We start from the raw sequence: 14,467 nt of genomic DNA on the forward strand, positions 1-14,467 counted from the left end.
ATGTTTTTATTTTTATTTTTTGTTGTTCATTCAAGCCACAGATCTTTCTAACTATATATCCCTGTAGTTAACAAAATGGCAAGTGTGTTATTGGGTACATTTACTGGTTTGAACTGGAAACTGAAGCATTAACTATCTTTCTGATAGTATAGTAATATATATGAGTGTTCTCATTTTACCTTTATTATCTATAACTTTGTACAAATCGTCAGAGTCCTCTTGTCTACCACCTGTTTTTAGGATAATATAGAAGTTCAAACATGGCGGAAAATGGTAATGATATTACAAATGTATTATTTTACATAGAAAATTTATTACATGACAAGTGAATTATATTTTATGTTAATAGTGAAATATGTGAAGTGTACGACGTTTTCACATATTTCATTAAACAGTTTTCGTTTAGGTAATGGTCAACCATATGTCGATGTCCTGATGCAAAGGTGCCGGACCATTTTCTTTTTTTCTTTTTTTTTATTCCTTTTTTTTTTTTGGTTATGATATATGGATGATAATTGGTCTAGCACCTTTGAAGCCGGACAAATTTGGTATATAAAAAGAAAAAGAAATAATCGCAAAAACAGTTCAAAATGCGTAAATCTTGCTAAACTGTATATAAGAAAGCGTTATTTTTACATCTTTCACGTATTCCGATTAATTATTTTATTCGATATGGTAAACATTAGCTGAAAGAAATCTGATGTTATGCTTCAGTCACAAATAAAACGGGTGTTGCCCGATATTTTTCTAACGGCGCCGAATATTACAGGCGCCAGACGATACTGAAGCTTTGTTTACACCCGGTCACAAAACAGGACGACTATTCTGCAAGGTCATACCGGTCCGATAGTTTTCAGATCTGACAGGGACCGGACGGCCTTCGTGCGGAATATACAAGAAACCGGAAATAGAAATACGTTAAGCAATAGGTTGAGTATTTAGTGGTCGCTATACAGGGCTAACGACGTCTAGTATACCTTATCATCTTTCTATATGTACTAAAAGTAAAAGGGACAGTTCCAGGACAATGCCCAGCTGTTTGTTTGTTTCTTTCTTCTATGTTATCTTTACGTTATACTATCACTATGTGTTTTGGGTGATATAGTTTAATAATGTACGCAGCAATGCATATACCGCTGCTGAAGGGTTTCGGTTCGAACTTATTACAACATCTTTTTGTTCAATTGAATAGGTTTCCCTGTTTATAGTTTTCTTTTCTAAAGCGAAGCAGTGACCTTTTTTTCATTTAAAACACCAGCTGGAGAAGAAATACCAAGAAACGCAATGGTGAACACGTTCATAATCGTTAGAAATTCAAACGTACAAACCTATTACATAAGCACATGATAGACTGCAGGTGCAATACATAATATTGTTAATCATGCACGATAGCTAGTTAATTAAAACCTTTGTTTGCTGTTTCCAGATCTAACATTTCGAAATAAAAAAAATAATTGTTCACTTGCTTGTTTACGAGGGTCTTGCAAAATGTTCTGCCACTAATGGGCTTCCGTAGTTTTTTCCCAGGTATTTTTTTAAAACGCTTCATTGTACTCGATAGGTTTGTCAAATAGCTAACGATATCCGTTTATTCCTCAAATGACCGAATTATTTTAATTTGAAATATATGCAGTCATATACACTGATCAATTTACTTGTCAAATTGTAAAATGGACGAAAAGACTGAAATTCTTAGCTATATTAAATGCCGCATTAGGAGAACAGATATTTGATGAATTGTGTGATATATGAGGACCTCAGGTGGCAACAATCCACACAGTTTTTATATGGGTTAAAGCTTATAAAGCTGGGAAATTATCTGTCGAAGATGATACCCGTTCTGGTAGGCCAAAAACCTCTGTTACCAAGGCAAACAGCGCTGCTGTAAAAGCTGTGGTCGATCAGGATGTGCGATTATCGGTAGCCAGTGGCATATCAGAAGGCAATGTGCAAACAATTCTGAAAAAGCGTTTGGACCTGAAAAAGTTTGGCGCTAGGTGGGTATTTGCTCACTGAGGAGCAAAAGAAACAACGCCTTAAATGTGCCCTGGAACTTTTGAAAACATACAAAAGCTGAGATAGTCGGGTTATTTCTAACTTGCTAATATGTGACGAAACCTGGGTGCATATGTTTGAGAGACAGAGAAGGGCTGATAATAAGCAATGGAAGCGAAAAGATCAAAAACGCCCCTGTATTGCCAAGAGAACCATAAGTTCGAAAAAGATGCTGTACGCAATTTTCTTCAATTCTAGTGGGCCAGTCGTTCAAGTGCCTTGTCCATCTTGTCATACGGTCACTGAACGATTCTACAAAAACTCTGTACTAAAGAAAGTGAAAAAGTTTTACAATAAGAAACGTCCAAGCAAAGGATGGTCAGGCGTCCATCTTATACACGACAACGCTTCCTTTCACAAGTGCAATGTTGTTAAGTCTTGTTTTACTTCTGAAAAGGTGAAAGCTGTAAACCATCCGCCTTATTCACCTGACCTGAGTCCCTGTGACTTATTTTGTATTTCCAAGTCTTAAGAAAATGCTTTTTGGAAAGAAATATAAGTTCAGAAGTTCTCTTGGCAGTGCCATTTATCAGTGTCTCAACAGATACCAAAAGAACACTATTTATCTGCTTTTCGCGATTGGGTAAAAAGGTTACAAAAATGTGTTTCGGTAAAGGGGAAATACTTTGAAGGTTTGTAATAAAATGATTTTGATAAAACGTAACACTTAAGAAACCCGAACCCAATGACAGAACATTTTGCAGAACCCTCGTAATTATTCTTATTTTGAAATTGTTTATAGATCTATACGTCCCAGTATTAAATTCAACAGATGCCAACAAAGCTTGACTATACAATGCCATACCTCTAAAGAAAACCAAACGGATGAATCAATCACATCAGCAAGTACAAAAAGGCCAACAATTTTGCTTAAAAATATGTTATAGCCTTAGAGCTTTCCCCTCTTATGATGGTAAATGAAAAACTTTCTTACATGCAAATCTTAGCTAAAATTGCTAATCCAAAACAGCGACAAGACTTTTGGAAAAAACAAGAGAATCATCGAACATAATTATGCACTGCATATCTGATCATCAGGGTAAACAATTGTTTGAATTGGTTGATTCTGTTGATGAGACGTAATGAAATGTAATAAGTCCTCATGTACCCCCACCCACCCCACAACGGCCCTAGCAATGTGCTGCATGATCCCAAGGAAGTAAGGACCAGGAAGTAGCATGGCTTTGTAACGAAGCAAACGTCATACTAATGGAGCCTGTACTCTGCATGCTAGATCATTACAGTGAACAAGTGTATGAAGATTCAAATTAAACCAATTACTGGGGTCTGAGATACTTGCGTACGTACAAAGATTTTATAAAATTGCTAGATCGGAAAAGTGTCATAACTTTATGAAAAAAGCATACTAGAGTTATGACACTTGGTTATTACATGTTAGATCATCACATTGAACAACTGTGTTGGTTTCAATAAATAATGGCTTTTTTTTCCAAATAATAAACTTCAGATAGTCGCAGTAAATCCAAAATGAAATGTAATCTACCTTGGTGTAGGAAAAAAGAAAAATAACAATGACAACGCCGTGTCCTCTATATGTATTTTGGAGAGATGTAGGACATTTGCCCCCGCAGGACAGTTATTCACCCCCTCCCCCTCCTCTTCCATCAATGTACAAATGGATTGCGGGACATTTGCAAACCCTCCATTCCAGTTGAAATGGTAAAAATGGCATTTGCCCCTCCCCGCCCCACCTCCCCATAGCTTATTTTGTAATGGACATTTCTCATTTAATGTTTTTGTACAATATACCAGTAGATATAACTGTCTTGGGATTTTTTTTGTTACAAATAACCGAAAAATATTTTGACTTCAATACCACCTGGCTTAGACGGACACCAGCCATTGACAGTCGTAGTGGTTCAATGTTCATTGCTCTTGTGGGCTGCTTAATACAGGTGTTGCTATATTGTTTCTTTATTTCTTTGAAGCTGGAGAGGCTACAGGTTTGTACTTGTGCGGGTACGCATGTGTGCAGGATTTCATTCAATATTTCAATAAGCGTCGGATCTGAGCAAATTCAGATCATTAAAAATTGTTCACACAATATAGCAATACATGTTTAAACAAACCTTTAATATAAGTGCATGATGTCGCGAAGTACATCTGTCTGTCCGCTGTATATAGAAAGTTCTACCATTATCAATAAAATAATTCTATTTAATGCGACGTCACAAAACGAGCTACTTTTATCTGATAATGCATGTCTTATTTGACCTTAATGTATCTTACACTTCATTCGCCGTGGCAGTCGTCATGTCCTTGATACCGTATTCAAAATATGGTCTAGGGCAACTTCAGCCACGAGAATGTCGCGAAAAGGTAAAGCTGCTTTAATATTTATGAAATTTATAAAATTTTGCCTCATTTTAGACTGTTTCGCAATTTTTGGTTAAGTATTTTCTTGTGTAAGCTGGTAACTTCACTCATTTGTCCACTGCAATGATCTAACATGCATTTCACAGGTTCCATAACTTTATTTTTGCATTTTAACAAAATTATGCCCTAGAATCGACTTAAGTGTACATGTACACTCAATTTACTTTTTGGTATGACAAGGCTGTTATACAGTCGAGCGTTCCTGTCCTTCGACAGCTCTTGAATGCAAGGTATTTATTCGACGCCGCCAGAAGGCGGTGTCGAGTATATGGGATACACTTTTATTTTGGACCCTGTAAAGATGGTAATGAATAGTTTCGGAATGATAAACTGAAAACAGTGAATAGCTTGTAAAAGGACCCACGATATTGCACAATAGATTTTAGTGAATAAACAAAAAGAAATGGCAAAACAATATAAGAAATGTATGTAATGCAATTTATTATGTGATATAAAACAATGTTATCTGTCTTTTCTCTCTTTATTTGTAGAGCAGAAAATAGTTGTTTTATCTATAATTTCGTCAAAATGTTGATCCGATTTATTGATAAGGGAGGTTACTCTGTAAGTCAAGTTTTCTATTTCTGACCCTAGCATGACCTACTTACTTATCTAATTTTCTATAAATAGATCACACCGCATATATACCATACTGCAACGCGTGAGGTCTATTGCGGACAAGGGAGCGTTCATGTATTTTAAAATAAGTAAACTTCGAAGAGAATATTAAAAAATAAAAATACGGAAAATTACAAATTCCTTGAAGAAACGTATTAACAAAATAAATAAAGGAATCAATAAGCATATATATATATGTTGAAATGAACGTAGGAAGTGCCGCTGTTAACTTATTTTTAATCTTTTGTCTTATTTTCTTTGTTGATAGGTACAGTGATGTAATTTCAGAATGCGCACATTTTTACAGATTCCTTTTGCAGTTGTATATTTATATAATTGTTATGGTTACCTTAACTTTGAAGCATAGAGTTTCCCATTTGTGACCACATGTACAACTGGTCAGAATATTTTTAAATATTTTATAAACTCATCTTGATTCTAACCTTTGACATTTTTTTTGCTTATGTGTCAAATACTTATTGTTTACCGATATTCACTGTCAACTAAGGTGTGCAATAAAGGGCCATCATTTGGCTGAATTTGTCAGTGACAGGTTAATACTTCTTTAAAATATGGTTAGATCGAAATTTCAAAAGCCATGGGAATCAAAGCATCAGTGACTTTCAAATAGATTTCCTTGTTGAATTTATATTTTCATTAATTTTATATGACAAGTCAGTTGCTCTGGTTGTATTATATTATTTTTTTCTTTTTTTTTTTACTTTTATAGATAGTTTGTTTTTGTATCTGTCCATTCCTGTCTAACTTAAAAAAAAAGATTTTCATTAAAACGTTTTCTACACTTGGCAGTGGGTTATTATGCTTGCTAAATTTCTTGTAATATTAGATTTGAATCTAGACACTGACATTTTCCTAGTAACCTTACGGTTCAACGAGGACTTCAAGTTTACCGTTCATTCCTGTCTAACTTAAAAAAAGATTTTCATTAAAATATTTTCTACACTTTGGCAGTGGGTTATTATGCTTGCTAAATTTCTTGTAATATTAGATTTGAATCTAGACACTGACATATTCCTAGTAACCTTACGGTTCAACGAGGACTTCAAGTTTACCGTTCGTCCAAAAAAAAAAAAGGAAAACGAATTCTATGATATTCCAAAAATATATAAGAAAGATTCATGACATTTGCTTTGTGAATAGGAGCAATTTAGAGATTATTCATGTTATATCATTCTTTTCTTGGACAAAATGTTGGGTTGTTTTGGCAACGGAAACTGTATAATCTGCATTCTGAACTCTATAATGTAGGTGACTAAGGTCCATGAAACTTTATCAGTGAATAGAAAACACTCATTACATTATATGATAATAAAGATAATGGTTTCTGTGAACAACAACTTTGAAATAATTATCTTTCATCATTTCTTCATTTCCCAACAAACTGCATTTCTGTGAAACTTCATACACATGCTCCTGCATATAAGAACTTTTCACAGGTGCTGACCTTAGTTGGTGAAATATCTACTCTAATTTTGTAATGTCAGTGTCATTGCAGGTAGAGGAGTTGTATTGCATGGTAATGCTTTTCTAACATGCTTATTCTTCAAGCTTTTAACAGTTTATAACATATATTGTATTATGTGCTAATGTTGATAATTTGTAACCAGTCAGAATAACCAAACTAATAATTAGGTGATTTCTCATATTGCAATAAATGTACTTCAGACACAACACTTGGCGGCGTCTTTGATGCTTGCATCAATGAATTTCCTTGTTTATTTATTACACACGAAGAATGAAAGAATTCTCAACTGTGGAGTAATTCTCTAAAGCTGCTTGATTGACTATTTCACACCGATGTGTATGTCTATCAATTAGAAATCCCGGTAGTACGTTGCACAGCTGACGTTACCTCTCTTGTGTGCTAGGCCACATAATAGTACAACTCCACTGTTCTGGGAACTCGGCATGACAATAAAGTCAATTAAAAAATATATGTTAAGTATTTGTTTTCAGGTTTACTTAAGAGATTAGAAAATGGCGGTAATTTGGTTGTTGCAGAGGGATACATTTTCGAATTTGAGAGGAAAGGGTATTTGCAGGCGGGAACATTTGTTCCGCTAGTCACAATAGAACATCCAGAACTTGTCCGGCTTATGTACGAAGAATTTGTTCATGCGGGCAGTGACGTTGTACTTGCGTTCACAGTACGTAAATCTCAATTCTCAGAACTTACTCTGCATCATTGCAAATCCTAGCCATTGAAATTCATTTTGAGTTAATTTGCAACTTTGATTTTTATCTACAGTGAAATTGATAATAATGATTTGCTAGAGTAATACAAAATGTCAATAGTCTTGTCTATATGAAATTTGCATTTTCTTGAACAATGTGTACAGTTTTTTTGCAGTGCCAAGACTAATTATACTGTTGTTCAACATAACATATGCAATAATGCATTTTGTAGTTCTACGCACATAAAGAAAAACTACGACTAATTGGGAGAGAAAATGATCTGGAGAAAATAAACAGCGCGGCACTTAAAATGGCGCGTGAAGTAGCAGACAAACATGGCTGTCTAATGGCGGGAAACATTTTCAGTAGTACCGTATATTTGCCTGATGACGAAGAAACACATAAAGTAACAGAAGAAATGTTTAAGGTACAAGGCAAAATGTAAATGAATTGTTCTACAAATGTTCAGTTAAAAAGGAGAATTATTCCACTGAGGCACCACCACGTGTCATTAACAAAAAATGACTTTCTTTAGAGATACATAAACAGTCTAGAAGTGATGAATGTTCGGCATATTTGAGACACCAATTAACCATGATGATAAAAACAAGATTGATGGCTTGTCAACGTCAACATACTGCACTTTATTACATCTCAATTATAATCAATGGAATCTGAAACGTTAATATTTAGGAAATAATGTATAAAAACGTGTTTGAACATTATTGATGCACGAAAATAGGTTATGCGTCCGCGGAATAATTTCATGAGGGCGTAGCCCGAGTGAATTATTCTCGGGATGTATAACCGATTTGAGTGTATTAATCTAAGTAAAACTCTTTATATAAAACAGTAGATAAAATATAGTAGCGCTCTTTCGTGGTCGCAAAAATAACATTGACGTCATCGCACGTTAACGTGACGTCGTTTTAGCGTCATCGTGTTTTAAGGTAGTTCTGCACGTTTGGATCGAACTTATTTCTACAATGTAGAATTTGATTAAACTCTGGTTTTTCAAAACTTCAGAATATACCTAGAAAATTCAGCAAATAAAAAAGGCAGGGTCGTGTTCTTGATTTTTTTCTAGACTGATTTGAAAAATAGAGACCTCGCGATATTTTTCATGATGGAAGTCTATGGGAAAATCACAACTTTCAAAATATTTTTGCAAATAGAAATTTTTCTACAATGTAGATTTTGATGAAACTTCTCACAGTTGTAAATAAAGACATGACCTATAATTTGATAAAATAATATGTTTATATGTGCTTATTTTTGAGATATTTGACCATGATTAAATTAAACTTGACATTTCACGCTAATACTGAGACATTATTTTGAATTATTTAACGTGTTATATGTTCTAATATCATATTTTGACTTTAGATATATAGCAACAGTGCCATTTTAATAAATTTACTCATAGGTTGCGATTAATTCATAAAATAATTTTCAATTCCGTACGCCGAATCCAGTCTTTATTTTACGTTTTCCGGAAAAGCACGTTACGCAATCACTTCCGGTTTATCAAACGTGCAGAACTACCTTAACAGAAACAAGCATATTAGAATTTTCCATATTGACGTCAGTTGCATACGTGTCGTCGCGTTTAAAAGTTTTTAACGACGAAATTTGTCAGTTTTACTCAGGTTGAATAACAAATTTATACTCGATATAATAACTATAAGTGTAATATTTCCGCTGCAGAACTTGTGCATGTTTCAAGATACAAATCTTATATTAAATGTTAATTTACGAAGAGTTCATAGCTTTACTATTTTTTAGACTGTACGTTTGTGTCTTAAATTATTAATGAACGTTTTTAGTTTTATCCCGCGCATCTAACGTTAAATGAAAGGGGATATACGCTGTTTTCTCATATTCTCAGGGGCCTAAGGGTTGTCTCTCAGATGGGGCCAAAAGATGTTACAGATATTATCTCATTTAATGATTTTGTGACAGTATTTGATATGAACCTCAGAAATGGACTAAGAGTTTCTCGTATTCCCGCGGATTTAGATTTATCTCTTCAACACAAACATCTTTCAGAACTTAAAACATTTAAATTACCATGGTGCAATATAAAGACATATTATATAGTTAATGCACCAAGAAATATGACAATTTTTGCTAACACCATTGGAAAAAAAATAAGGATTTTTTTTTAAACTTCAGTAAAATCACTTGACATTTTCAATGTGTCATGTTTGCATCATATATACCTGTCTGGAAAATAACAAACACTATATCATTTGACAACTTGAAGGCAAAAAAGGGAATATGGGAAACCCTGAGAATTCGAGAAAAAGGGATATACATGTAAATACTACCCGATCCTTTTTTGTCCATCACTCTATTAGTATACACAGGTACTTAGATTTAGCTTACTTCCTGTATCCAATATTGCAGGAGCAAATTGAGCTTGCGGTAAAATATGGAGCAGACTTCATAGTGGCAGAGACATTTTTCCACCATGGTGAAGCAATGCTCGCTCTAGAATGTATTAAGAAATACGGGAAAGGTTCGTTAAACTGACTACCAGTAACATTCAAAAGGTTTATTATCCAACATTTTACAAATTTTGAGAGAACGTCATGTTTCACCAAACTAAATGTGAACAACAATTTGATCTGAAATCAGATAATTCTAATTGTAATATAATGGTGCCAAACAACAGTAAAACCGATGGATATCCATTCAAAGTGACTTCCCAAACATGTAACGCTGCTGCTATGAACTTAAAACTCGCGAAGAAACATAAAAGATTATAATATTGTCTATTTGTTTATTCTTATTTAATTAGGGTTACCAGCCGTAGTAACAATGTCTTCACCGGCAACAGACACGTTCGTTGACGGGGTCAAGGTCGCGGAGTGTTGTAAACTGTTGGAGGACGCTGGGGCTGCTGTTGTAGGCCTGAACTGTGGAAGGGGACCAGAAACAATGATCCCATTGCTCAAAGAAATAAGGCAGATGTGTAAAGTAGGTACATTTTTCTTATTTTTAATTTGCGATCTATAACAGATATTAAGAATTGATACAAACTGTTTGAGAATAACATAAATCCGGTGTTAAAAGTGATGACGTAACGTCATCTATCCGGATAACGTAGATTAAAGCATGGACTCGGCGTACGGAAATAAAAATCTTTTTATGGATTAATGGCAACCCGTGAGTAAATTTACTGCACTGGCAACGTTATTATCTTTCTTAAGTTGAAATGTGATATCAAAACATCGTTAAATATAAATTCAAATTTATGTCTTAAAACCAGTTTGAAATTTAATCATAGGTAAATACCTTTAAAACAAGCAAACGGACCTATACCTTTTATTTCACAATATTATAGGTTATATGTTTATTTACAACTGTGAGAGGTTTCATTAAAATCTAAGTTGAAGAAAAATTTCAGTTTCGCGAAAATGTTAGAACTTTGTGATTTTCCCAATAGATTCCCATTAATATGAAAACTTGCATGATGTCCAAATTTTTCAAATCAGTCTAGCAAAAAAGTCAAGCACCCCACCTTATTTTGCTGAATTTTCTAAGTATAATACTGAAGTTTTGAAAAATCATGCTTTAATCAAATTTTTCATTGTAGAAAAATATGATCCGAACGTTTAATAGCGTTTGAATTGCTTAAGTTTTCAATATAACCTAACGTGGAAAAGTAAATTATAAATTTAGACCTAATATCCTCTCTAGTCAAAAGCAAGTTTAGTTCATGATAACTTTAAAAGGGATAACCTTGTATATATGCTGATATGAGTTCATATAAACTTTTCAGCTATTAACTGACATATTTATTTTCTATCAGTAATTTTTAAAACATAATGCTAGTCAGCTATCATTCCTGTGCAGACAAAATCACTTTCTTATACGATATTATCAATACGAATATTCACATTTTTATGTACAGGGTCCTATAGCTGCGTTACCAGTGCCCTATAGGACAACACCGGAGGAGCCAACTTTCTTCTCATTGACTGTACCGGGAACCAGTAAGTTATTTTGTCATTTTTTTACACTGCTTAGTTAAACTACCTGAGGATGCTCAAAGAATTGTATTCATTTATTAATCTAATCTATATGACTAGCTTAGACGTTCATACAATAATGCACTCCTTGGTACATGTATCATTTTTGCAGAATTTTAGATGCGCATTTCAGAGCTGCATTATGACCGGGACAGACGGAGTGTGAGCACTAGTCTTATTGTCTTAGTTCCGTCATTTCCTGCCGGATGATTATGATTTAGAAGCAAAATTGATGGAAAATTGTTTCCAAATATTTTGATGTCGGGAGTGAAATCATAAAAATTTAAGGAATCTGGGCGGAAATAGATTTATTTGGAATAACATTTTAAGTTTTTTTCTGGTGTTTCCATTCTTCAAGTTTTTATGATTTTACTCCCGGCATCAAACACAGAAACCTTCCCCTACAACGCACTCTTAAACAGGGGCTTTAAACGATGTGTGCGTTATTCGGCATAGGGTATACCTGCATGAACACTAGAAAAAAGCAGCTTAATCCTAACATAGATATTTCATTACTAAAAACTAGGTTACATCTGATATATCAAGATTTGTACATATGCAAATAAGACAAAACATTATTGTCATCATTTTGGCTTACTGAACTGTTAAAAAAATTTTCTAAGTAACACAATGAAAGTTTTGTAACACTTTCATGACACATTTATTTATTGAAGTTATTGATGACGACCACATTGGGATGATAATGTGTGCATGTCTCATATCGAAAAAAAAGAAGATTTCCTTAAATTGCAAAACACTTCATTTGAAGCAGTTGCTATTTGACTAAGCACAGTATTAATAATTTACTTCTTTTTTTTTTTTCATTGTGAGAGCGGACGCAGTGGACTAGTAGTAACACTGTCTGACTGCAAAACCAGGGGTCTCGAGTTCAAGCCTCCGCTTCTCCAACTAAAAAATTACTAACATTGGGATAAGAGTACTGTGCATGGGTGCTTTACACCTGGCACGCTACAGAACCAGGGAAGCTTCTAGAATTGGAGCGTCTTCTGTATCTTGCACTATCCTCCCATTATGATTACTAATAGTCTTCTGGAGGAGTCGCCCATTTGGGTCACCGGTGGCGACTATAAATAAACTAATATACAAACACATTTTCTTTGTGGTGGTAAACTGACTAAAACAAAACACTTTTATTTCAGAAAAGAGAGCATTTCCGCTTGACTTGTGCGCATGTCTTTGCAGTCGTCAACAGATAGCGGAGTTTGCCGAGCAATGTAAAGAAATTGGTGTGCAATACATCGGCTTATGTTGTGGTAACTCCGCAAACATGACCCGAATTGTCGCCGAGAAGTATGGACGTAACCCACCTGCTAGCAAATACGCACCAGCTATGGAGAAACATTTCATCTTTGGCGATAAATCGAAATTTAAAAGCGGTTTCACAGAAGATTTAAGAACACACATAGGAGGACAGTTTGATTAAACACATGAACGACAATGTTTTAAGGCAGTTGACTCGTAGTGACAATTTCCGTTAGTTGACATTTTTTCTGTATGTGATTTGGTATTTTCCGGTTCTCACAGAAACCATTGTTTGTTCTGCCAAGCTATTTGTACGGCGTAAGAATGGCGAATACGAAACCACACGGAAACTGCCGAATGCCATTGTGGGTCAACTATTTCATGCTAACCTCAATTTTGCTTATGAACCATTAAGAATGTTTTTCTTGTAGTCCAGAGATTTTTTCTGAAATTTTGGGTATTCAGTAGCATTAAAAATCCACAGCTCTTCACCTACACTGTGAAACAAATTCTATCAACTTAAGTACCTCGTCCCTAATGTTATCCATTGCAAAAAGGGTAATATAAGTGTATGGGTTAAAAGCAACTTGCTGAAATCTTTTTCTAATGTTTAAATCTTTCTTTGGAGAATGATGTACTGTTTTGGTAATAATCTGTAATTAATATACTTTAATCTGGTTCATGAATGTACAAACATGTATTATGTTCAAGAAACCCATTTGAAATGGATTTTTGTGCTAAATTAGTATAATGATTTAGCAATAATTTAAGATATGACTATTTAATTAATTTGTCTTATAACTTATCTCAGAAAAAAAACCTTCTGTAGGTGCAACAGATTCGCTCAATGTTTTTACATGAGTGGTGGTGTGATTTCTATTACTGCTCATGAACAGACCCAAGTATACAAAGTCTGCAATTTCACATTTTAGCATCGATACATGTAAGTCATGAGTATAAAGTAATTTAAAGTATTGTAAATTGGGTAATATTCAGGAGAGCTTTATTTTCCTCTAATTTTCGCAATCTTAGTTGTCTGTGAATTCTAAAACATCGCAAATATTGATTTAAGTGGCAAATTCTAGGCATCTTGTATAAGTCCAGACACCAGAAATTCACGAAAATAAAGCTTCTGCGAAAAATTTACCCTTCCCATTTCCTGGTTTCATCTGGCGCTTTGATGCTCCCACAGTCTGTGAAGATGAAGCTGAAGTTAGCACTTCATTTGATATGCCTCATGTTTCAACATTTTGTCAGATTTTATTATTTGTTTATTTAAAATCATAGCTATTTTCTGCTTCTTCATGCTTGAAGTACAGTGCACCCCATAAAACTTCACAAAACTCCATCAATTTTGCTTTTGTGAATTCTCTACCACATAAGTAACTTCATTTCCTAAGCAATGCAACTTTAATTTCATGTGAGATGTCTCTCGTTCTTCAAATTTATCACTGACTATGTCTCAGGCACGTGTCCAGGTGGGGGGCCAGGGGGCCCGGGCCCCCCAGCTGGCTGCCTAGTTACGATTTTTATTACTATGGGCCCCTCAATTAACAAATTTATACACCAGGGCAACTGGCTTGATTTGACAGCAATACACAGGCTAAAGAGCCATAAAACCGTGTCCGGTAGTGGAAATTAGCCCCAGGCATGTCACAGGTAAAAGTTTATCTGTGCATGCTTCATTGATCGGTACTTGATTGGGTAGTGGAGAAACTATTATGTTTTTTACTCTTTGGAAGTGTTATAAAATGATCAGAACATTGTTGGTTTTGTTAAGTAAATCTTAAAATGAATCTGAAAATTGAAATATTATGATGGTTGTATTTTGTTTCTACATTAAGGCACATTCCCCAAATTTATTAAATTGAAAGATATTTATCCTATCTTTTTATTTTACA

The 14,467-nt window shown here is 34.4% G+C and overlaps 1 protein-coding gene across 2 annotated transcripts; it reads left to right on the forward strand.

The window, feature by feature from the left end:
* The first annotated feature begins 119 nt into the window (after positions 1-119).
* On the forward strand, positions 120-13,351 carry LOC123548659 (betaine--homocysteine S-methyltransferase 1-like). Of its 2 annotated transcripts, none has more exons than XM_045336129.2 (7): positions 120-273; positions 7,048-7,238; positions 7,499-7,693; positions 9,676-9,787; positions 10,070-10,248; positions 11,186-11,267; positions 12,464-13,351. In XM_045336129.2, the coding sequence occupies exons 1-7, from the start codon at positions 261-263 to the stop codon at positions 12,745-12,747; spliced, it is 1,056 nt and encodes a 351-aa protein (XP_045192064.2). In that variant the 5' UTR covers positions 120-260; the 3' UTR covers positions 12,748-13,351. The 2 variants fall into 2 exon arrangements, with proteins under 2 accessions (XP_045192064.2, XP_053402222.1); XM_053546247.1 differs by lacking the exon at positions 120-273 and adding an exon at positions 4,280-4,395.
* The last annotated feature ends 1,116 nt before the right edge of the window (positions 13,352-14,467 follow it).

Source organism: Mercenaria mercenaria, chromosome 6 (genome assembly GCF_021730395.1).
Source record: "Mercenaria mercenaria strain notata chromosome 6, MADL_Memer_1, whole genome shotgun sequence".
In the NCBI taxonomy this organism is placed as follows: domain Eukaryota; kingdom Metazoa; phylum Mollusca; class Bivalvia; order Venerida; family Veneridae; genus Mercenaria; species Mercenaria mercenaria.